Source organism: Bubalus kerabau, chromosome 6 (genome assembly GCF_029407905.1).
Source record: "Bubalus kerabau isolate K-KA32 ecotype Philippines breed swamp buffalo chromosome 6, PCC_UOA_SB_1v2, whole genome shotgun sequence".
Classification (NCBI taxonomy): domain Eukaryota; kingdom Metazoa; phylum Chordata; class Mammalia; order Artiodactyla; family Bovidae; genus Bubalus; species Bubalus kerabau.
The window spans coordinates 50824063-50848184 of record NC_073629.1 but is presented as its reverse complement, the minus strand read 5'-3'; the positions used below and the strand labels follow the sequence as shown (position 1 = coordinate 50848184).

Sequence of the window (24122 nt, the reverse complement as noted above, 5' to 3'; positions counted from 1 at the left end):
GGTTTTTATTTTTCAATTTGTTAATGTGGTGTATTACATTGATTGATTTGCGGATATTGAAGAATCCTTGCATCCCTGGGATAAAGCTCACTTGGTCATGGTGTATGATCTTTTAATGTGTTGTTGGATTCTGATTGCCAGAATTTTGTTAAGGATTTTTGCATCTATGTTCATCAGTGATAAAAAAATTGAAATCATTCCAAGCATCTTTTCTGACCACAATGCAGTAAGATTAGATCTCAATTACAGGAGAAAAACTATTAAAAATTCCAGCATATGGAGGCTGAACAACACACTGCTGAATAACCAACAAATCACAGAAGAAATCAAAAAAGAAATCAAAATATCCATAGAAATGAATGAAAATGAAAACACAATAACCCAAAACCTGTAGGACACTGTAAAAGCAGTGCTAAGGGGAAAGTTCATAGCAATACAGGCATACCTCAAGAAACAAGAAAAAATTCAAATAAATGACCTAACTCTACACCTAAAGCAACTAGAAAAGGAAGAAATGAAGAACCCCAGGGTTAGTAGAAGGAAAGAAATCTTAAAAGCAGAAATAAATGCAAAAGAGACCATAGCAAAAATCAACAAAGCCAAAAGCTGGTTCTTTGAAAGGATGAATAAAATTGACAAACCATGAGCCAGACTCATTAAGAAACAAAGGGAGAAAAATCAAATCAATAAAATTAGAAATGAAAATGGAGAGATCACAACAGACAACACAGAAATACAAAGGATCATAAGAGACTACTATCAGCAATTATATGCCAATAAAATGGACAACGTGGAAGAAATGGACAAATTCTTAGAAAAGTACAACTTTTCAAAACTGAACCAGGAAGAAATAGAAAATCTTAACAGACCCATCACAAGCACGGAAATTGAAACTGTAATCAGAAATCTTCCAGCAAACAAAAGCCCAGGTCTAGACGGCTTCACAGTTGAATTCTACCAAAAATTTAGAGAAGAGCTAACACCTATCCTACTCAAACTCTTCCAGAAAATTGCAGAGGAAGGTAAACTTCCAAACTTATTCTGTGAGGCCACCATCACCCTAATAAAAACCTGACAAAGATGCCAGGCATAAATTCTTAAGTCCTCTTATTTTTTCTTAATTTATTTTACGATCTGCCACCAGTAGAGGTATATTGAGAACGAAGCATGTCCTTTAAAAAAACAAATGCAGTATTCAGAATTTGTCTAATACCACTTGTACCTAATGTGAAATTTACTGTTTTAATCATTTCTAAGCGTATATTTCAGCTGTGTTAAGTATGTTCATCCTTCTGTGACCAATCCTTAGAACTTAATCATCTTGAGAAACTGAAACTCTGTGTATTAACTCTCCATTTTCCCCTTCTAGGCCCTGGCAGTTCTACTTTCTGTTTCTGTGAAATTGACTCTCTAGGTACTGTATAAGTAAAATCATACAGTATTTGTTCTTTGGGGGATGGGTTTATTTCACTTCTATTGTTCAGTCGCTAAATCGTGTACATCTCCTTGCGACCTCATGGACTGCAGCACGCCAGACTTCCCTTCCTTCCCTCATGGACTGCAGCACACCAGAGAAAGATGGATAGAGATCCATCACTATCTCTTGGAGTTTGCTGAAACTCATGTCCATTGAGTCAGTGATGACATACAGTCATCTCATCCTCTGTCACCCCCATCTCCTCCTGGCCTCAGTCTTTCCCAGCATCAGGGTCTTTTCCAGTGAGTTGGCTCTTTGTGTCAGGTGGCCAAAGTATTGGAGCTTCAGCATCAGTCCTTCTAATGAGTATTCAGGGTTGCTTTACTTTAGGATTGACTGGTTTAGTCTCCTTGCTGTCCAGGGAATTCTCAAGAGTCTTCTCTAGCACCACAGTTCAAAAGCATCAGTTCTTTGGCACTCAGCCTTCTTTATGGTCCAAGTCTCACATCTGTACATGACTACTGAAAAAACCATAACTTTGTACGGACCTTTGTTGGCAAAGTGATGTCTCTGCTGCTTTTTAATATGCTCTCTAGGCTTATCATAACTTTCTTCCAAAGAGCAAGCGTCTTTTAATTTCATGGCTGCGGTCACCATCCGCAGTGATTCTGGAGCCCAAGAAAATAAAATCTGTCACTGTTTCCACTTTTTCCCTCTCTATTTGCCTTGAAGTGATGGGACCAGATGCCATGATCTTAGTTTTTTGAATGTTGAGTTTTAAGCCAGCTTTTTCACTCTCCTCTTTCACCTTGATTAAGAGGCTCTTCAGTTCCTCTTCACATTCTGCCATTAGAGTGGTGTCATCTGTATAGCTGAGGTTGTTGATATTTTTCCTTACAGCCTTGATTCTAGCTTGTGATTCCTCCGGCCTGGCATTTCAAATGATGTACTCTGGGTGGAAGTTAAATAAGCAGGGTGACAGTATACAGCCTTGACATACTCGTTTCCTGATTTTGAACCAGTCTGTGCTTCCATGTCTGGTTCTAACTGTTGCTTTTTGACCTGCATACAGGTTTCTCAGAAGGCAGGTAAGGTGGTCTAGTATTCCCATCTCTTTAAGAATTTCCCACAGTTTATTTCACTTAGCACAACGTTTTAAGGGTTTATCCGTGTTGGGAAGTATATCAGAATTTCCTTCCTTTTTAAGATTGAATATTATTCCATTGTATGGATAGTACCACATTCTCTTTATCCATTCATCTGTTGATAAGCATTTGGGTTTTTTCCACCTGTTTGGTATTGTGAATAGTGATTCTATGAGCATGGTGTCCAAATATCTGATTCCCTACTTTTAATTCTTTGTGTGTATACCTAGAAGAGGAATTGCTAGATCATATAGTAATTCTAGGTTTAATTTTTTGAGGAGTACCATACTGTTTTTTGCAGTGGCTGATCTAATTTGCATCCCTACCAGTAATATGCAAGGGTTCTAATTTCTCTACATCCTTACCAGTGCTTATTATTTTCTGAATGATTCCTTCCTTACTACCTTCCTATACTCCTTCCAGCCTTCCTTCCTCCCTTTTTCCCTTTCTCCCTGCCTGTCTTTTTCTCCATCCACCTGCCCTTTTTGGCTTCTTTTTGTGTGTCGGCTTCGTTCTTTCAGTGCAGACTGACTTTTTTGCTGCACGTGGCAAGAAACATACTCACCAATGAAGTTTTATGTTTGAGAGATTCAAATCTCATTCTGGCCTCAAAGTTCTGGTACAAAATGTTTTCCATCTCTGGATCACTTAACTGAGACCCTCAAATAAGGTCATCTTTGTTAATCTGGCAACTCTTAAGCATGATAACTGTTAGAGGGAGGGAAATTAAGACAAAAGATACTAGTCAGTCTCAGATATCTAATACTACCCTTTTGCCAGAAGAAATACGAAGTTGGTACAAAAGTTACTGTGGTTTTACATTGTTGAACTTTGCCATTTGATACTAGAATACATTCTTAAATAAATGTTGGTATATTATATACATCACTTTATTATTATTATTTTTTTTACATAGTGAAAACTTATATATTTGGAATTAGCCAGCTGGACTCAGTTTAGATGATGCCAATTTTGTTGGCAGCATCCAAAACATCATAGTCGGGAGCCAGTCGAACATATGCCTTCTTCTCTCCATCAGGCCTGATCAGAGTATTGACCTTAGCCACGTCAATGTCATAGAGCTTCTTCACAGCCTGTTTAATTTGGTGCTTGTTGGCCTTGACATCCACAATGAATACCAGTGTGTTGTTGTCTTCTATTTTCTTCATGGCTGACTCGGTGGTGAGGGGGAATTTGATGATGGCATAGTGGTCAAATTTGTTTCTCCTAGGGGCGCTCTTCCGAGGATATTTGGGCTGCCTCCTGAACCGCAGTGTTTTGGGCCGCCGGAAGGTGGGCGACGTCCGGATCTTCTTTTTTTTGTGGCTGTGGACACCTTTCAATGCTGCTTTCTTGGCCTTCAAAGCCTTTGCTTTGGCTTCAGCTTTAGGAGGAGCAGGGGCTTCCTTCTTCACCTTCAGCGCCATCTTCATGAAAAAGCTATACATCACTTTAATACACTTTTCTTGCATTATGTTTTTTTACTAATGACTTATTACTTGCTGTTTTATATTTATTTTAGATTAGGGAAATGATGTTAGACAAAAAGCAAATTCAAGAGATTTTTTTTTTTTTTGAGTTCAAAATGGGTTATAAAGCAGTAGAGACAATTTGCAACATCAACAGCACATTTGGCCCAGGAACTGCTAACAAACGTTTATACAAGAAAATGGTGGTTCAAGAAGTTTGGCAAAGGAGATAAGAGCTTTTAAGATGAGGAGTGCTATGGCCAGCCATCAGAAGTTGACAGTGACCGATTGAAAACAATCATCAAAGCTGATCCTCTTAAAACTACACGAGAAGTTTGCCAAAGAACTCAGTGTTGACCGTGCTATGGTCATTTGGCATTTGAAGCAAATTGGAATAGTGATAAAGTTCAGTAACCAGATGCCTCATGAGCTGACCACAAATGAAAAAAATCGTCGTTTTGAAGTGTCATCTTCTCTTATTCTGTGCAACAACAACAATCCATTTCTCAATTGGATTGTGATGTGCAATAAAGTGGATTTTCTATGACAACTGGCAATGACAAACTCGAGGTTGGAGTGAGAAGCTCCAAAGCACCTCCCAAAGCCAGACTTGCTCAAAAAAAGGTCATGGTCACTGGTGGTCTGCTGCCATTCTGATCCATTATAACTTTCTGAATCCTGGTGGAACCATTATATCTAAGAAGAATGCTCAGCAGATTGATGAGATGCACTGAAAACTGCAATGCCTACAGCCAGCATTGAAGAACCGGCCTAATAGAATGGGCCCAGTTCTTCTCCACGACAACGCCTGACTGCATGTCAGAGAACCAACTCCTAAAAAGCTGAGCAAATTTGGTTATGAAGTTTTGCCTCATCCACCATATTCACCTGACCTCTCGCAAAGCAACTACCACTTCTTCAAGCATCTCGACACTTTTTGCAGGCAAAACACTTACATAAACCAGAAGGAGGCAGAAAAGGCTTTCCAAGAGTTCACTGAGTCTTGATGCATGGATTTTTATGCTACAGGAATAAACAAACTTCTTTCTCATTGGCAAAAATGTGTTGATTGTAATGGCTCCTATTTTGATTAATAAAGATGTGTTTGAGCCTGAAAAAGAGAAAGTCGCTCAGTCGTGTCTGACTCTTTGCAACCCCATGGACTAAACAGTTCATGGAATTATCTAGGCCAGAATACTGGAGTGGGTAGCCATTCCCTTCTGCAGGGAATCTTCCCAACCCAGGGATCGAACCCAGGTCTCCTGCATTGCAGGCAGATTCTTTGCCACAAGGGAAGCCCAAGAATACTGGAGTGGGTAGCCTAACCCCTCGCCAGCAGATCTTCCTGACCCAGGAATTGAACTGGGATATCCTGCATTGCAGATGTATTCTTTACCAATTGAGCTATCAGGGAAGCTCAGTTTGAGTGTTTGAGCCTAGTTATAATGATTTAAAATTCACGGTCTGAAGCTGCAGTTACTTTTGTACCAACCTGATAGTATGATTTGTTCATACTTTACAAATGATATGGTATTTATCACCTGTTAAACAGCAATTGGAACTTGTTTTTGTTATTCGCTCAGTCCTTTCTGACCCTTTGCAACCCCGTGGACTGCAGCATGCCAGGCTTCCCTGTCCCACACTATCACCCAGAGTTTGCTCAAACTCATGTTCATCGAATCAGTGATGCCTTCCAGCCATCTCATCCTCTGTCATCCTCTTCTCCTGCCTTCAGTCTTTCCTAGCATCAGGGTCTTTTCCAATAAGTCAAGTCTTTGCATCAGGGAGCCAAAGAATTGGAGCTTCAGCATCTGTCCTTCCAGTGGATATTCAGGATTGATTTCCTTTAGGATTGACTGGTTTGATCTTGTTGTCTAGGGGACTCTCAAGAGTCTTCTCTGGCACCACAACTGAAAGCATCAATTCTTTGATGCTGAACCTTCTTTATGGTCCAACTCTCACATCTGTACATGACTACTGGAAAAACCATAGCTTTGACTATATGCACCTGTAGGCAAAGTGATGTCTCTGCTTTTTCATATGCCATCTAGGTTTGTCATAGATTTTCTTCCAAGGAGCAAGTGTTGTTTAATTTCATGGCTGCAAGTCACCATCTGCAGTGATTCTGTAGCCCACGAAAATAAAGTCTGTCACTGTTTGCATTTTTCGCCATCTGTTTGCCATGAAGTGATGAGAACGGATACCATGGTCTAAGTTTTTTGAATGTTGAGTTTTAAGCCAGCTTTTTCACTCTTCTCTTTCACTTTCATCAAGAGGCTCTTTAGTTCCTCTTTGTTTTCTGCCATTAGGATGGTGTCATGGGCATATCTGAGGTTATTGATATTTCTCCCGGCAATCTTGATTCCAGCTTGAGCTTTATCCAGCCCCACATTTTGCATGATGTACTCTGCATATAAGTTAAAATAAGCATGGTGACAATATACAGCCTTGACGTACTCCTTTCCCAATTTGGAACCAGGCCGTTGTTGCATATCCGGTTCTAACTGTTGCTTCTTGACCTGCATCAGGTTTTGCAGGAGGCAGATAAGGTGGTCTGATATTCCCATATTCAAGAATTCTCCACAGTTTGTTTTGATCCACATAGTCAAAGACTTTAGCTTAGTCTATGAAGCAGAAGTAGACGTTTTTTTGGAATTTCCTTGCTTTTTCTATGATCCAACAGATGTTGTCAATTTGATCTCTGGTTCCTCTGCCTTTTCTTAATCCAAGTTGTACATCTGGAAGTTCTCAGTTCACATACTGTTGAAGCCTGTCTTGAAGGATTTTGAGCATTACCTTGCTAGAATGTGAAATGAGTGCAGTTGTGTGGTAGTTTGAACATTGTTTGGCATTGCCCTTCTTAGGAATTGGGATGAAAACTGACCTTTTCCAGTCCTGTGGTCACTGCTGAGTTTTCCAAATTTGCTGGCATATTGAGTGCAGCACTTTCACAGCATCATCTTTTAGGATTTGAAATAGCCCAGCTGGAATTCCATCACATCCATTAGCTTTGTTTGTAGTGATGCTTCCTAAGACCCACTTGACTTCACACTCCAGGGTGTCCGGTTCTAGGTGAGTGATCACACCATTGTCGTTATCCAGGTCATTAAGACCTTTTTTGTACAGTTTTGTGTATTCTTACTTCCTCCTCTTAATCTCTTCTGTTCTGTTAGGTCCTTACCATTTCTGTCCTTTATTGTGCACATCTTTGCATGAAATGTTCCCTTGGTATCTCTTAATTTTCTTGAAGAGGTCTCTAGTCTTTCCTATTCTGTTGTTTTCCTCTGTTTCTTTGCATGGTACATTTAGGAAGGCTTTCTTATCTCTCCTTGGTATTCTTTGGAACTCTGCATTCAGATGGGTTTATCTTTCCTTTTCTCTTTACCCTTTGCTTTTCTTCTTTTCTCAGCTATTTGTAAGGCCTCCTCAGACAGCCATTTTGCTTTTTTGCATTTCTTTTTCTTGGGGATGGTTTTGATTACCGTCTTCTGTACAGTGTTACAAACCTCCATCATAGTGCTTCAGGTACTCTGTCTCAGATCTAATCCTTTGAATCTATTTGTCATTTCCACTGTAAAATCATAAAGGATTTGATTTAGGTCATACCTGAGTGGCCTAGTGGTTTTCCCCACTTTCTTCAATTTAAGTATGAATTTTGCGATAAGGAGCTGATCTGAGCCACAGTCAGCTCCAGGTCTTGTTTTTGCTGACTGTACAGCTTATCCATCTTCAGCTGCAAAGAATATAATCAGTCTGATTTTGGTATTGACCATCTGGTGATGTCCATGTGTAGAGTTATCTCTTGTGTTGTTGGAAGAGAATGTTTGCTATGACCAGTGTGTTCTCTTGGCAAAACTTTGTTAGCCTTTGCACTGCTTCATTTTATTCCAAGGCCATACTTTCTTGTTACTCCAGATATCTCTTGACTTCCTACTTTTGCATTCTAGACCCCTGTGATGAAAAGGACATCTTTGTTTGGTGTTAGTTCTAGAAGGTCTTTTAGGTCTTCATAGAACTGTTTAACTTCAGCTTCTTCCACATCAGTGGTTGGGACATAGACTTGGATTACTGGATATTGAATGGTTTGCTTTGGAAAGGAACTGAGATCATTCTGTCCTTTTTGAGATTGCATCCAAGAACTACATATCGGACTCTCTTGTTGAGTATGAGGGCTACTCCATTTCTTTTAAGGGATTCTTGCCCACAGTAGTAGATATAGTGGTCATCTGAATTAAATTCACCCATTCCAGTCAGTTTTAGTTCACTGATTCCTAAAATGTCAGTGTTCACTCTTGCCATCTCCTGTTTGACCACTTCCAATTTACCGTGATAATGGACCTAACATTCCAGGTTCCAATGGAATATTGAATTAAAACTCAGAGCCTCTCAGATGTTGAAACATTAAAAATGTAAGTGATTTATGTGCCTTAAAAATTTTTTTTACATTTTACTACTTTTAGAACTGTGAAATGCAGTTTAAATAAAAGTGAATTAATGTTTTTAGAAATTATTTGGAAAGCATATAATTTTCACTGAAAATTATAAACTATAATTTATATAAATTTATAATTATATAAATTATAATTTATAAACTATAAAACTATAAACATGATAAAACTAGAATGGATAAATATTAAAATCCAGAATTTAAATATAATTAAGTAGTATGATATATTTAATACCACATAGAATATATAGGGAATACTGTTATTTTTAGAGAAGCCCATTAAATTTAGAAGCCATCTCAGGGAGGGTATTAGTTTTTCTGTATCTGTGATGCATGATCCTAAGGTACTGAGAAAACATGAATGAAAGACACATGCATCAAAGCAAAGTAGTAGCTTATCTATGACATCTATTACAATATGTATCTGTATAAAACTTTAATTCCTGATTTATAACACAGTACTCAAAACATGTGTTACATATAAAAACTACTTTTCATAATTGGTTGCTTGGAGAGTCTCTGAATTTAGAAGAGTGGGAAATTTTTTTCATAAACAGTAGCCTAGGGAAACTGACACTAAGGGCAGATTTTTAGAAAATTTTTATTTTATAGTGAAGTATAGTTGATTAACAATGTTGTATTAGTTTCAAGTGTACAGCACAGTGATTCAGTTACACATATAAATGTACCCATTCTTTTCCTTTTCCATTTACTTTATTACAGAGTCTTGAGCTGAGTTCCCTGTACTATAAAGTAGGTACTTATTGGCTATCTATTTTAAATATAGCATTGTGTACCTGTCAATCTGAAACTCCCAATCTATCCCACCCCCTCCCTTTTCTCTCCTGGTAACTATAAGTTTTTCTCTTAAGTCTGTGACTCTGTGTCTGTTTTGTAAATAAGTCTTTTGTAATAAGCGATATCATATGGTATATGTCTGTCTTTGACCTCCTTTTAGTATGATAATCTTCAGGTCTATCCATGTTGCTACAACTGGCATTATTTCATTGATTTTAATGGCTGAGTAATACTCGGGGGCGGGGTGTGTGTGTATAAACTTTATCCATTCATCTGTCAGTGGATATTTAGGTTGCTTCCATGCCTTAGCTATTGTAAACAGTGCTGCAGAGAACATTGAGGTGCAGGTATTCGTTCAAACCATGTTCTTCTCTGGATATATGTTCAGGATGGGATTGCTATATCATATGGTAGCTCAGTTTTCAGTTTCTTAAGGAACCATACTGTTCTCCATAGTAACTGCACCAATTTACATTCTCACTAACAGTGTCGGAGAGTTCTAAGGGCAGACTTCTTGAGAGAGATTAATTGCCTGAAGTATTTTTAGTTTAGGAGCAACGTGCATGTTTTACCCTTACATACTTAACGTAAGCCAGAGATTTATTTGACCTAATAAGCGTATTATGTTAAAAATTCAAAGCAGGGATTTGTGGGACTTAGTAACCAATCACACCTTGGAATGAATTTTTGCTGACTTCAGACTATTTTCTTAGAAAGCGCAACTGAGATCAGATGCTTTGAGGAACATCTTTTTTTTGTGGGGATAAATTCTCTTGGTATGCTTTTATCATAAATTTTTTTAATTAGAAAAACTGTAATACATTTACATATGAATCACTTCTCAGTCGCCCTCCCTAGAAATATTAATAGTTTGTTGTGTCATCATCTCCTAGCAGAAGCTTTGATTTAGTGGACTACAAGAACATTTTGGATTATGCTGTAGTTTCTCTAATGGCAGGGTTCACTTGGATGGAGTCTTTATTGTCTTATATATGGTTTCTAAGGGCTTTACTGGTCCTTGGGAAGAGTTGCCTGTAGGTGGGTAACTTTTACAGAAGAGATGCAAGAGCAATTTTTAAAAATTGCTGAGTTTTAAGACGGCATGCTCAAAAGGTAAACGTATTATTACTTTCTTCTTCCCCTTCCCTCTTGTGGTATAGGTGCTCTTCCTCCCAGAAGCTAGAGATCAAATTAGTGTTGTTTAGGCTATGTTTAAAGTATGAGTATCTTAAGACTTTAGTGTTAATGTCTGTGGCAGTAGCCATAGTCTTTCAAGTGTCAGAAGCCCAAATTATATTGGTTTAAGCAAAGAAAAAAATGTATGGCTTATGTGACTGAGAAGTTTAGGGATCTGGGTACTCAGAAAAGTAAGAATTTCTTTTTCTCCTGATTTTGCTATCCTCTCTGTTGATATAATTCCCAAGTAGCCTCTTTAGGGTTGTGTCCTATCAATTTAACTTTAGAATAAAGAGAACATATTGATAAACAACAAGGACCTACTTACTGTGGAGCATAGGGAACTCAGTGCAATATTCTATAATAATCTAAATGGTAAAAGAATTTGAATAAGAATAGATACATTTAAAGTTATAACTGGGCTTCCCTGGTGGCTCAGATGGAAAAGACTCTGCCTGCAGTGTCAGAGACCTAGGTTTGATCCCTGGGTCAGGAAGATCCCCTGGAGAAAGAAATGGTAACTGAATCACTTTGCTCTGCACCTGAAACTAAAACCACATTGTTAATCAACTGCACTCCAATATAAAATAAAAATTTAAAAAGAGAACATCTCTTACCAAGAATTTCAAGAGAAGTTTTAGGATTGACTTTGGCATGGATTTATGGATCTGAAAGTGTTCCTGTGGGACTTCCCTCATGGTCCAGTGGTTAAGACTGTGCTTCCACTGCAGCAGGCCTAGGTTCAATCCCTGGTGGGGGAACTAAGATCCCACGTGCCATAGGATGTGGCCAAAAAAAGAAAAAGGTGTTCCTGAACTGTTACATGTGGCCAGCACGCCACAACTACATAGGCATGACAATAGAGGAGCTGTAGTTTAGGATATACTCAGTTGTACTAGAATAATAACTCCCAAATCTCATGGGCTAAGCAGAAAAAGCTTATTTCTTGCTCATGCAAAGTCAGCCACAAGGCTAGGTGATAATGCTCTAGTAGTCCATGTGGTAACTGAAGAATTCATATTATTTTCATCTTTATCTTAACATGAAACTTCCACAGTTGCTTCTGAAGAGAATGAGGAAGCCCAAGGTATGAGCCATAAAGCTTTAGCTTGGTATTTACACAAAAGTTAGAGCCCATTATACAGAATTAGCCACAACTGGAAGTGGGCTGGAAAATGTATGAAATAACAAGGTTTTTTTGGTGAGCAGAAATGTGTCTGCTACAAACTGTTACAAATAAAATAGCATAGTAAGTGATGTAGGTATGCAAAGACAATGTGTTGATTATAACCTGCAACTCTAAATAATGCTTAAAATGCTGATATACAAAAAACTGTTCAGAATTTGACACTACTTGCTCTTTGGAATGTTCTTTGTCCAAATTTGACTTGTTTTTGTTTAAAGTAATTTATGGGTTCATGGTTTAAAATCACTGACTTTAAAAGTAATTTCTGGAATGCAATCAATTTATAGGTTGGAGACTGTAGTGATAACCATAATACCATAAATTAATCAATTACCTCATAATTGCTAATTTCCATGAATATTATAGTTTCAGTTTCAATTCACTTTAGTCTCTTGGTTGTGTCCGACTCTTTGCGACCCCATGAATCGCAGCACGCCAGGCCTCCCTGTTCATCACCATCTCCCGGAGTTCACTCAAACTCACGTCCATTGAGTCGGTGATGCCATCCAGCCATCTCATCCTCTGTAGTATATCTCAAATTATTTGTAATGACAGACTGGATTCTTTTAAAGTGTCTACTGATGCTTTTATAAAATACAAAAAGTTTTGAATACTTGAAAAATGATGTAAAAATAGACATGAAATGCCCTACATTTTTTGCTGTTAGATTCAACGTTTATAAAATTACTCTCAACTTCTGTACTTAGCTTGTTGTGGATCGTAATGAAGAGTAAGTGGACTTTTACTTAGTCCATGGATCATGTTTTGAGGAGCATGCTATAAAGGACTGTGGTTAATGCTTTGCAAATACTGTCTCCTTTAATTCTCATATATGGGGTAGAGGTTACTGTTACCATCATTTATAGAAAACAGGGCATAGAGAGGGGTTTTATGTGACCCATGTAGTCCAGTTTGACTCCAGAGTCCGTGTGCTTGTCTGCCTCTGATTTTGCAGAGATGAAATGATAGATGATCATGTTACTGTGTTAATTACTTTACATCATTAAATTCTTGGTTTAATGAAATTGGAGACTTTTAGAATGTAAGTCAATTTCGACAACAGCATTTTTAACAAATTTTAAAAAATCTTCCTATAGAAATCTGGTTAAGAAGTACTGTCCCAAACGTTCCTCCAAAGATGAAGAGCCAAGGTAAATTACATACCTATTTATTATTGCTTATGAAAATTTAAAAGAGTATATTTTTGTTATTTAGTAAAATAAATATTATACCATTAGCTTTTTATAAAAATTTTAACAAGATTTGTATCATAATAAAAAATTATGTTTATGAAAGAGGAAAGGACTATTTTTTCTTATGAGAATGCATATTTCAGTGGGCTTGATGATAGCTTTTTAGAATAGTTGATGTATGAGTTCTAAGTAATAGGTGGATTGGGACTCCACTTGAATGATGTAGTCTCCAGAAGAGAAGGGTATTTTTTTCCATACTTTATTTTGCAGTTGTCAGCTTGTTAGATTCTTGATTTTTCTTTTACAAATAGTAAAACAATTTAGCTGGTTGGGTTAAAGGGGTAATGAAAAGGAATAGGTTTTCAGAGTAATTTTGGAACTCTGAATAAATGTTTAGGGATTGCCTACGAGCTTTCTGGCATTCTTACACAGGGGGATACGTGGGTGGTTGTAAAATGCAGAAACAAAAAGAAACTGGATGGTTGTAAAATGCAGAAACAAAGACTAAACTTAAAACAACTTTGTGTATGATTGTCAGTTATTTAGAGGATTCTTTGGTTTAGTGTTAATGGAGTCCTGTCTGAGCTGTGTGCCTTCAGCTTACGTAAGAGCGTTCCGGCAGTGTATTCAAGTAGATCTGTACATTTTAATACAGTTATTTTCTTTGTCTTTCTCCTTCCCTCCACACACATTTCTTTTTACCCTTATTTCTGCCCCTTCTTACCCTCTGTGGTGCCAACCAAAGTGGCACTTCACTTCCATTCAGGATGTGGGCAGGCATACAGGCAGCTGTGTCCAGAGCTGATAGCAAAATTGTTTGTAGATCACCCATCGAGATGCATTTGAGTGGTATGATTGGCAGGTTCTGTCCTGGAGAGCAAGCACATCATCTCTGCAACAGGCTCAGCTGCCAAGCCTAGGAATCCAACCAAGTTCATTCCCAAGCTCAGGCCAGTCAGTTGGCAACGTAAGAGATTCCAGTATGCCAAAAGAGCTTGCAGGTAGTATTCTTATTATTTTTTGACCCCCAAATCCTTTTATTTATAAATTATGACTACCTGGAAATATATAAACATGTACAACTTGAGCTTAATGCAGAGCTTAATTTAGAGCTAGTAGCCGAGATTTAGGATGCATATGTTAAAATTGGTTAAGTGTCAGGTTTGATCTGTATCTCACAAAAATATTTGTAATGAGAATAAAAATAAATTTTGCCATTTTTAATGTTTTTGTCAGGTTTACTTCGTGTATAGCCTTTTTTAACATCCTTAACGAGTTAAATGACTATGCAGGACAGCGAGAAGTAGTAGCAGAAGAAATGGCCCACAGAGTTTATGGTGAATTAATGAGATATGCTCATGATCTGAAAACTGAAAGAAAAATGGTAATTTTTTTTATCATTTTTATACAGTTATAATAGCATATAATGTTGTCACAGAAATGAAGTAATTACTTTGCCTTTTAAAATTATGTATGTTCATTCAGCGTGAACTGGTTTTCTACTTCACTACATTTCTTCTAGCTTAAATTATCTCAAGACATTCTTGCTAATTTGTGATCATTTTGGATTTAAGACTGAGGTTTGGTAAACTCTAGCCAGCACGCCAACTCTAGCTTACTGCCTATTTTTGTTTTCTAGTTACCATGAGCTCAGAATGGTGTTTACATTTTTAGATAGTTACTTACATATTGCGGGTGGCCACTTCTGCATTACATTAGCAGAGTTGAATATTTGCAAGAGACCATGTGGTTTCCAACACCTAAAATATTTATCTGACCCATTATAAAAAACTTTTTCTACCCCTATTCTCTATAATCATGTATTTTTCTAGAGATTATATGTCTTAAAGATTATATTTGAAGTATTTAAATAATATTCTAGGAAATGCATTTTAGAGAGTTTTTGTCTTCCTGAGTCTTGATAAAGTTACATAATTAGTACCTTGAAAATAAATTAAGTGAAAAGTCTTTTGGGAGAGGCCTTTAGGCTTTAATTGGTGTTTAAATGTAATTTTAAAATTTGTTTTTTTTGGTTGTTATCACCTTTAGCATCTTCAAGAGGGACGAAAAGCTCAGCAATACCTCGACATGTGTTGGAAACAGATGGATAATGTGAGTTATAATGTTTTCATGTTTGACGTAAATTTTCGTAGACTGATTTAGCCCTGAATTCTCTTATGTGTGTTCATGCTCAGTTGCTCGTTGGTGTCCAACTCTTCGCAACCCCATGGACTGGAGCCTGTCAGGCTCCTCTGTCCTTGAAATTTTTCATGCAGGAATATTCGAGTGGGTTGCCATTTCCTACTCGAGGAAATCTTCCCGCCCCAAGAAACAAACCCATGTCTCCTGTCATTGGCAGGCAGATTCTTTACTACTGTGCCACCTGGGAAGCCAAGTTCTCTTATTTCTTATCTATTTGAGTTTAATAGTTCTCATTGTAGTAGTATTCTTAATTTGACACTGATGTAAATAGAGAATGTGAGATCATTGTGTCCATTTTCCTTTTTTTTTTCTTTTTTTTTTCTGTATGGTTCTGTACTTTGTAACAACTCTGTAATCTTCAGGTATCTGTAGACATTTAGGAAGATTCTTTTTGTCTTTGCAGTTGTTATTGTAAAGTATTGGTAGAGGATAGAAGTAATAAGGAAATAGTGATATATCTTAGAAGACCATTTGACTGAGACAAAGAGAACCTGGGTTCTAGTTCTGCCTTTCCCTTAGCATCTGATTTTTTTCATGACTTCATCTTTAGTAAATGAAAAATGAAGACAGCGGACTAGATTATATAAAATGTTTCTTCCAGTTCACTGGATCTCTAATAATGTAAATGTAAGATTCTAATCAGTGCTGATTGAGAATTCTTAGGTATATTAATAGTCTGTTTTCATTTTGTTTTGATTTTATTTCTGATTGGTTTCAGCAAGACTTTAAGGGAGTGTTTACATTTATTAAATTTAAAATTGCCTTAACTAGCATCCTTAGTACTGCCACCTAATGAGTGTGTATGTGTGTGTGTCTTTCGTTTGCACAAAATAACAAACTCCTACACTCAGGAGTTATTGGTTCCTTTAAAGACTGGAGTTGACACAAATCATTCCTGTTGATATGTGCTGATTTACCTTTAGAATAATTGTTACTAAGCATAGTTGTAAGAGTCATAAGAAGGCATCAAAAAATGTAGGAGAGATTTAAGACATTAACAGTATTGTGAAATAAAGGTGAGTTCAGCTCAGGTATATTGAAGATACCCACAATATGTATTGAGTTTGATATAAAAGCAAATATGATAATGATCTTGTTTTTGTGGAGCCTACAGTATAGTGAGAGACACACAAATACAAATTTTGTGTAATATGGAGAAATATATGCAGGATTCATTTTCTAGTCCCATGTCTTCATGTCTAATCAAGGAAATGAAATTGTAATATGTCTAACACATTTGAAATAATTGACAGATTTAAAGAACTAGCAGGGGTAGGTTGAATTAGTGATGGAGTATTGAGTATTGAGGGGAAAATTGACAGCTGTTATTGCCGGGAGAAATAACAATAACCTCAGATATGCAGATGACACCACCCTTATGGCAGAAAGTGAAGAGGAACTCAAAAGCCTCTTGATGAAAGTGAAAGTGGAGAGTGAAAAAGTTGGCTTAAAGCTCAACATTCAGAAAACAAACATCATGGCATCCGGTCCCATCACTTCATGGGAAATAGATGGGTAAATTGTGGAAACAGTGTCAGACTTTATTTTGGGGGGCGCCAAAATCACTGCAGATGGTGACTGCAGCCATGAAATTAAAAAGATGCTTACTCCTTGGAAGGAAACTTATGACCAACCTGGATTGCATATTCAAAAGCAGAGACATTACTTTGCCAACGAAGGTTCGTCTAGTCAAGGCTATGGTTTTTCCTGTGGTCATGTATGGATGTGAGAGTTGGACTGTGAAGAAGGCTGAGCACCGAAGAATTGATGCTTTTGCACTGGGGTGTATAAAGTTTGAATCTTTAAGGGTTAACCCTTTAATGAAAAGTGGCAGGAACTCTGGACAGGCCAAGGGAGACAACAGAGAACCTTGTCTCTATCTGAAGGTCAAGGAGTGGGAGGTATCCTGTGAGAAGGTTAAACCTTTTGACCTTGTAGTTAATGAGGTTTGCACTATATGAATAGTTTTGTAATGCCCAAGACAAAAAATTGACCTTGTATAAGTGGTTAGGTAAACAGAAAATGTTGACATCCTGTGCTTGCTTCTTAGTAATTCTCAGAATACAGGTAGCAAGGTATATGTTTTCCAGACAAGAAGTTGGAAGAGTTTCCTCTGTGGAATTTAATTAGGTTGAGAGGAAAAGACTTAAAGATACAGGCACCATGGTTTCTCCAAGGAAACTGCCAGTTAGCTTTTATTTATTTATTTTTTTTTTGGTTTCATTCACTTTATTATTCCCTTTATAAAATAAATATGGAACGCTTCACGAATTTGTGTGTCATCCTTGCACAGGGGCCATGCTAATCTTCTCTGTATCGTTCCAATTTTAGTATATGTGCTGCCGAAGCGAGCACTGCCAGTTAGCTTTTAAAATAAGAAGAGCAGATTGGCAGAAATCTCCAGACATAAACAGCAAAGTATACAGGGGAAAAAAAAAAAAAGCAACTTTGAAGAAACAGTGACTATGAAAGGAAATAGAAATTAAAAATGAAAAGCAAACAAGCAAAACACCCAGAACTATTATTAACATTTTTCATAGGGAATAGAGAAATGATTACATCCTTGAAATAGGAACAAGATACTATTAAGAAAGGAACATACAAAGAACAAAAAAGAACTTTATGAAAAGCTCACTGGAAAGAATGAAATTGAAGAAGTCTTCAGTTCAGTTCAGTCGCTCAGTCGTGTCCGACTCTTTGCGACCCCATGAATTGCAGCACGCCAGGCCTGCCTGTCCATCACCAACTCCCAGAGTTCACTCAGACTCACGTCCATCGAGTCAGTGATGCCATCCAGCCATCTCATCCTCTGTTGTCCCCTTCTCCTCCTGCCCCCAATCCCTCCCAGCATCCGAGTCTTCTCCAATAAGTCAACTCTTCGCATGAGGTGGCCAAAGTACTGGAGTTTCAGCTTCAGCATCATTCCCTCCAAAGAAATCCCAGGGCTGATCTCCTTCAGAATGGACTGGTTGGATCTCCTTGCAGTCCAAGGGACTCTCAAGAGTCTTCTCCAACACCACAGTTCAAAAGCATCAATTCTTCGGCACTCAGCCTTCTTCACAGTCCAACTCTCACATCCATACATGACCACTGGAAAAACCATAGCCTTGACTAGACGGACCTTTGTTGGCAAAGTAATGTCTCTGCTTTTGAATATGCTATTTAGGTTGGTCATAAGTTTCCTTCCAAGGAGTAAGCGTCTTTTAATTTCATGGCTGCAGTCACCATCTGCAGTGATTTTGGAGCCCCCAAAAATAAAGTCTGACACTGTTTCCACTGTTTCCCCATCTATTTCCCATGAAGTGATGGGACCAGATGCCATGATCTTTGTTTTCTGAATGTTGAGCTTTAAGCCAACTTTTTCACTCTCCACTTTCACTTTCATCAAGAGGCTTTTGAGTTCCTCTTCACTTTCTGCCATAAGGGTGGTGTCATCTGCATATCTGAGGTTATTGAGATTTCTCCCGGCATTCTTGATTCCACCTTGTGCTTCTTCCAGCCCAGCGTTTCTCATGATGTATTCTGCATATAAGATAAATAAACAGGGTGACAATATACAGCCTTGATGTACTCCTTTTCCTATTTGGAACTTGTCTGTTGTTCCATGTCCAGTTCTAACTGTTGCTTCCTGACCTGCATACAGATTTCTCAAGAGGCATATCAGGTCTTCTGGTATTCCCATCTCTTTCAGAATTTTCCACAGTTTATTGTGATCCACACAGTCAAAGGCTTTGGCATAGTCAATAAAGCAGAAATAGATGTTTTTCTGGAACTCTCTTGCTTTTTCCATGATCCAGTGGATGTTGCCAATTTGATCTCTGGTTCCTCTGCCTTTTCTAAAACCAGCTTGAACATCAGGAAGTTCACGGTTCACATATTGCTGAAGCCTGGCTTGGAGAATTTTGAGCATTACTAGTGTGTGAAATGAGTGCAATTGTGTGATAGTTTGAGCATTCTTTGGCATTGCCTTTCTTTGGGATTGGAATGAAAACTGACCTTTTCCAGTCGTGTGGCCACTGCTGAGTTTTCCAAATTTGCTAGCATATTGAGTGCAGCACTTTCACAGCATCATCTTTCAGGATTTGAAAGAGCTCAACTGAAATTCCATCACCTCCACTAGCTTTGTTCGTAGTGATGCTTTCTAAGGCCCACTTGACTTCACATTCCAGGATGTCTGGCTCTAGGTGAATGATCACACCATCGTGATTATCTGGGTCGTGAAGATCTTCTTGCCACCTCTTCTTAATATCTTCTGCTTCTGTTAGGTCCATACCATTTCTGTCCTTTATCGAGCCCATCTTTGCATGAAATGTTCCCTTGGTATCTCTAATTTTCTTGAAGAGATCTCTAGTCTTTGCCATTCTGTTGTTTTAAAATAGAGCAAAATGACAGGGATTGAAAATATAGAAAAAATATGAGAGAATTAGAGGATTCATCCTGTAGATTGATTTTCAAGGTAAGAATCATCTTAAAAAATAGAAAACATGGAAAATGGATAGGGAAAATTAATTCAGGAAGAAAATTTTCCCAGAATAGAAAGACATAGGTTTCTAGACGAAAGGATTTTCCAAGTGCCCAGCACAGTTACAAGACATAGCTTAATGAAATTTCAGAACAGTTAGAGGGAGACAATCCTACCAAACTCCATAGAGGAAAAAACAAAATATAAAATAAATATGTTTTATGCAAACGATCGGGGATCAGGAAGCCAGAACAATGAAGTAGTACTTTTACATGTCTGAAAGAAGAGAGTTTCCTACTCAAGAGTTTCATACCCAGTTAAACTTTATTAAAATAGATGGAAAGGCTTGGAGTCTTGGAGACTCAAAAAATTATCTCCCACAAACCTTCTTTTAGGAAGCTACTGCTGAATGGTTCTAGCAAAATAGAGAAATGAACCAAGAAAGGGGAAGGTGTAGAGCTAGAGATTAATTCAAATTAAGGGAGAGTTGAAAGGAATTCCCAGGAAATGGTGAAGGGAAATCCCAAGGTAACAGTAGGCCTTTTTCAGCAGGTTAAAAACCTCTTGAGTTATTGATTTCATTAGGAAAATAAAATTAATAGAATTGTGAATGTAGTTGAATTAATTGAGGAGAGGTTTAAAGAACTGGAGACACCAGGGTTAAATTAGAGAAGAGTACATTGGAAACTAAAGCAATTTTTTTTAAGAAAGAGACATTAATTTCAGGATAAAAAAATGTATACAGGAAAGTAAATATATCACATGTTCAGTTCTGAATAGCTTTGCAAAGTCATGGTAATTTGAATTAAATTTTAAATAATTCAGGAGCCATTTTGTGCAGATGGTATTTCTTGGGACACATGGAAGAAACAACACAAAACCAGTTTGGAGGGATGTTTCCATATTCTAAGCTACATTGGGATCCCATCAAAAAAACAAACACAAAAAAAACAAGCAAACATCAAACCAATCAACAAAACGCATAAAAACCAAACAAAAACACCAAACAAACCAAAAGTCCTGCTTAAAATGAGCTTAAATACATGTGATTATTTATATTATAAAGAGATTGAGATGCATAATAAATATTAACTCAGTTTTGCCTATAATTTTTTTCTTTACAGTCTTATGATATCTGATGTTTAAAGTGCATGGTTTGTGATAGTAAAATTTCTAATTTAGAAAAATTTCACTCTGAGTATGCATGCAATTTTACACATTTCACATTAGCAACACCTTAAAGTTACTTTCCTTTTTAAATTGAGGTAGAGTTGGTTTATAATATTGTGTTGGTTTCAAGTGTACAGCAAAGTGATTCAGTTTTATATATATCTATATGAATTTTTTCAGATTGTTTTCCATTACAGATCAGATCAAATCAGATCAGTCGCTTAGTCGTGTCCGGCTCTTTGCAACCCCATGAATCGCAGCACGCCAGACCTCCCTGTCCGTCACCAACTCCCAGAGTTCACTCAGACTCACGTCCATCGAGTCAATGATGCCATCCAGCCATCTCATCCTCTGTCGTCCCCTTCTCCTCCTGCTCCCAATCCCTCCCAGCATCAGAGTCTTTTCCAATGAGTCAACTCTTTGCATGAGGTGGCCAAAGTACTGGAGTTTCAGCTTTAGCATCATTCCTTACAAAGAAATCCCAGGGCTGATCTCCTTCAGAATGGACTGGTTGGATGTCCTTGCAGTCCAAGGGACTCTCAAGAGTCTTCTCCAACACCACAGTTCAAAGGCATCAGTTCTTCAGCACTCAGCCTTCTTCACAGTCCAACTCTCACATCCATACATGACCACAGGAAAAACCATAGCCTTGACTAGACGAACCTTTGTTGGCAAAGTAATGTCTCTGCTTTTGAATATGCTATCTAGGTTGGTCATAACTTTGCTTCCAAGGAGTAAGTGTCTTTTAATTTCATGGCTGCAGTCACTATCTGTCGTGATTTTGGAGCCCCAAAAAATAAAGTCTGACACTGTTTCCATTGTTTCCCCATCTATTTCCCATGAAGTGATGGGACCGGATTCCGTGATCTTCGTTTTCTGAATGCTGAGCTTTAAGAGAGTGAATGCCAACTTTTTCACTTTCCATTTTCACTTTCATCAAGAGGCTTTTGAGTTCCTCTTCACTTTTTGCCATAAGGGTGGTGTCATCTGCATATCTAAGGTTATTGATATTTCTCCTGGCAATCTTGATTCTAGTTTGTGTTTCTTCCAGTCCAACGTTTCTCATGATGTACTCTGAAGATATTGAATATAGTTCCTTGTAAATCCTGTTGCTTATCTGTTTTATGTATAGTAGTTTGTATCTGTTAACCCCGTAGTGTTGTTCCATGTCCAATTCTAACTGTTGCTTCCTGACCTGCATACAGGTTTCTCAAGAGGCAGATCAGGTGGTCTGGTATTCCCATGTCTTCAGAATTTTCCACAGTTTATTGTGATCCACACAGTCAAAGGCTTTGGCATAGTCAATAAAGCAGAAATAGATGTTTTTCTGGAACTCTCTTGCTTTTTCAATGATCCAGCGGATGTTGGCAGTTTGATCTCTGGTTCCTCTGCCTTTTCTAAAACCAGCTTGAACATTTGGAAGTTCACGGTTCACGTATTGCTGAAGCCTGGCTTGGAGAATTTTGAGCATTATTTTACTAGCGTGTGAGATGAGTGCAATTGTGCGGTAGTTTGAGCATTCTTTGGCATTGCCTTTCTTTAGGATTGGAGTGAAAACTTACGTTTTCCAGTCCTGTGGCCACTGCTGAGTTTTCCAAATGTGCTCGCATATTGAGTGCAGCACTTTCACAGCATCATCTGTCAGGATTTGCAATAGCTCAACTGAACCTTGTACTCCTAGTTTAACCCTCTTCCCCCCTTTCTCTTTTGGTAATGATTAAGTTTGTTTTCTATGTCTGTGAGTCTGTTTCTGTTCTGCATATATCGTCATTTGTATTTGTTTTTTAACTTTCATTTATAAGTGATATTATATAATGTTTGTCTGACTTACTTTGCTTAGTATGATATTCTCTAGGTCCATCCATGTTGCTGCCTTTGATAATATTTCATTCCTTATGGCCAAGTAACATCCATTGTGTGTGTGTGTGTATATATATACATAGCACATCTTCTTAAACCAGTTGTCTGTTGATGGGCATTTGGGTTGTTTCCATGGCTTAGCTATTAATATTATAAATGATGCTGCTGTGAATATTGTGATGCATGTATTTTTTAATCTTTTCTGGATATATGCCCAGGAGTGCACTGCTAGATCATACGGTAGTTCTGTTTTTAGTTTCTTGAGAAAACTGCATGCTGGTTTCCACAGTGGCTACACCAATTCACATTCCTACTGTGTAGAACAGTTCCTTTTCCTCCGTACCCTCTTCAGCATTCATTATTTGTAGACTTTTTGATGATAGTCATTCTGAACAGTGTGAGGTGATACTTCTTTGTGGTTTTGATTTGCATTTCTCTAATAATTACCTATATTGAGCACCTTTTCATGTGTCCGTTCACCATCTGTATGTCGTCTTTGGAGAAATTCTAGATCTGCCCACTTTTTGATTGTTCTTTTTTTTTTGTTTTTAAATACTGAGTTGTATGTGTTTGTATATTTTGAATGTTAACCCCTTGTCAGTCACATCATTTGCAAACATTTTTTCCTGTTCCATAGGTCTTTTCATTTTGTTGATGCTTTTCTTTGCAAAGGCTTTTAAAAGTTTGATTAGGTCCCATTTGTTTATTTTTTGCTTTTACTTCTTTTGCCTCGGGAGACTGATCTAAGAACATATTATATCTGAGAATGTTTTGCTTATGTTCTCTTTTAGGAGTTTAATGGTGCCCTGTTTTATGTTACTGTCTTTAACGTTTTGAATTTATTCGTACATATGTGAGGGGGTGTCCTAATTTCATTGATTTACACATAGCTGTCCAGCTTTCCCAACACCACTTGCAAAAGAGATTGTCTTTTCTCCATTTAATATTCTTGGCTTCTTTGTTAAAGAGGTGTGTTGGCTAATTTCTGCATTCTCTGTTCTGTTCCATTGACCTGATGTCTTTTTTGTGCCAGTATCATACTGTTTTGATAACTGTAGCTTCATAGTACTGTCTTATATCTAGAAGGGTTTTGCCTCCAGCTTTCTCCTTTTTCCTCAGGATTGCTTTGGCAGTACTGGTCTTTTGTGGTTCCATGTATTGTTTATTAGTATTAGTATTGTTTATTAACTTTTAAATGAGATAACTCTAATTTTATTTTACAGTATTTTAATTTTTTTTAACAGAGTAAAAAGAAATTTGAAAGAGAATGTAGAGAGGCTGAGAAGGCACAACAGAGTTATGAAAGATTGGATAATGACACGAATGCAACCAAGGCAGATGTTGAAAAGGTAAGAAATAATTCAAGCTGACTTTAATATCAAAATATTATTACTTGCATATGGAGCATAGTTACAATATTCATGTTGGTATTAGAGTTTCTGCAAGAGATACTGTACATCTAAAATACACAAATAGAGGCTGGGTGGACAAAAAAAAAATAAATAAAATAAAATAAAATACACAAATATTTGTGTACTTTAAATTACAATTCTGGTCTGAGAAAGTAAACAAAATTAACAATGTCAACTGCATTCAA

The 24122-nt window shown here is 37.5% G+C and overlaps 2 protein-coding genes and 1 non-coding gene across 7 annotated transcripts in view; 1 reads left to right on the top strand and 2 right to left on the bottom strand.

The window, feature by feature from the left end:
• The window catches only part of FNBP1L (formin binding protein 1 like), a 124585-nt gene that overhangs the window by 68625 nt on the left and 31838 nt on the right, over positions 1-24122 (top strand). For all 5 annotated transcript variants that reach the window (XM_055585089.1, XM_055585088.1, XM_055585086.1 and 2 more), the window contains 4 exons: positions 12736-12789; positions 14068-14215; positions 14881-14943; positions 23770-23874. In XM_055585089.1, the coding sequence (XP_055441064.1) occupies positions 12736-12789; positions 14068-14215; positions 14881-14943; positions 23770-23874 (370 nt within the window). The remainder of the gene's footprint in view (positions 1-12735; positions 12790-14067; positions 14216-14880; positions 14944-23769; positions 23875-24122) is intronic.
• On the bottom strand, positions 3478-3995 carry LOC129655115 (60S ribosomal protein L23a-like). The gene has a single exon (XM_055585092.1). The coding sequence runs from the start codon at positions 3993-3995 to the stop codon at positions 3519-3521; it is 477 nt and encodes a 158-aa protein (XP_055441067.1). The 3' UTR covers positions 3478-3518.
• LOC129656640 (U6 spliceosomal RNA) lies at positions 17282-17388 on the bottom strand. Its single transcript, XR_008716429.1, has one exon. It is a non-coding gene; the product is annotated as a U6 spliceosomal RNA (small nuclear RNA).

Coding starts and splice junctions, on each gene's coding strand:
- LOC129655115 (XM_055585092.1), bottom strand. CDS start 3,995: ATGAAGATGGCGCTGAAGGTGAAGAAGGAAGCCCCTGCTCCTCCTAAA.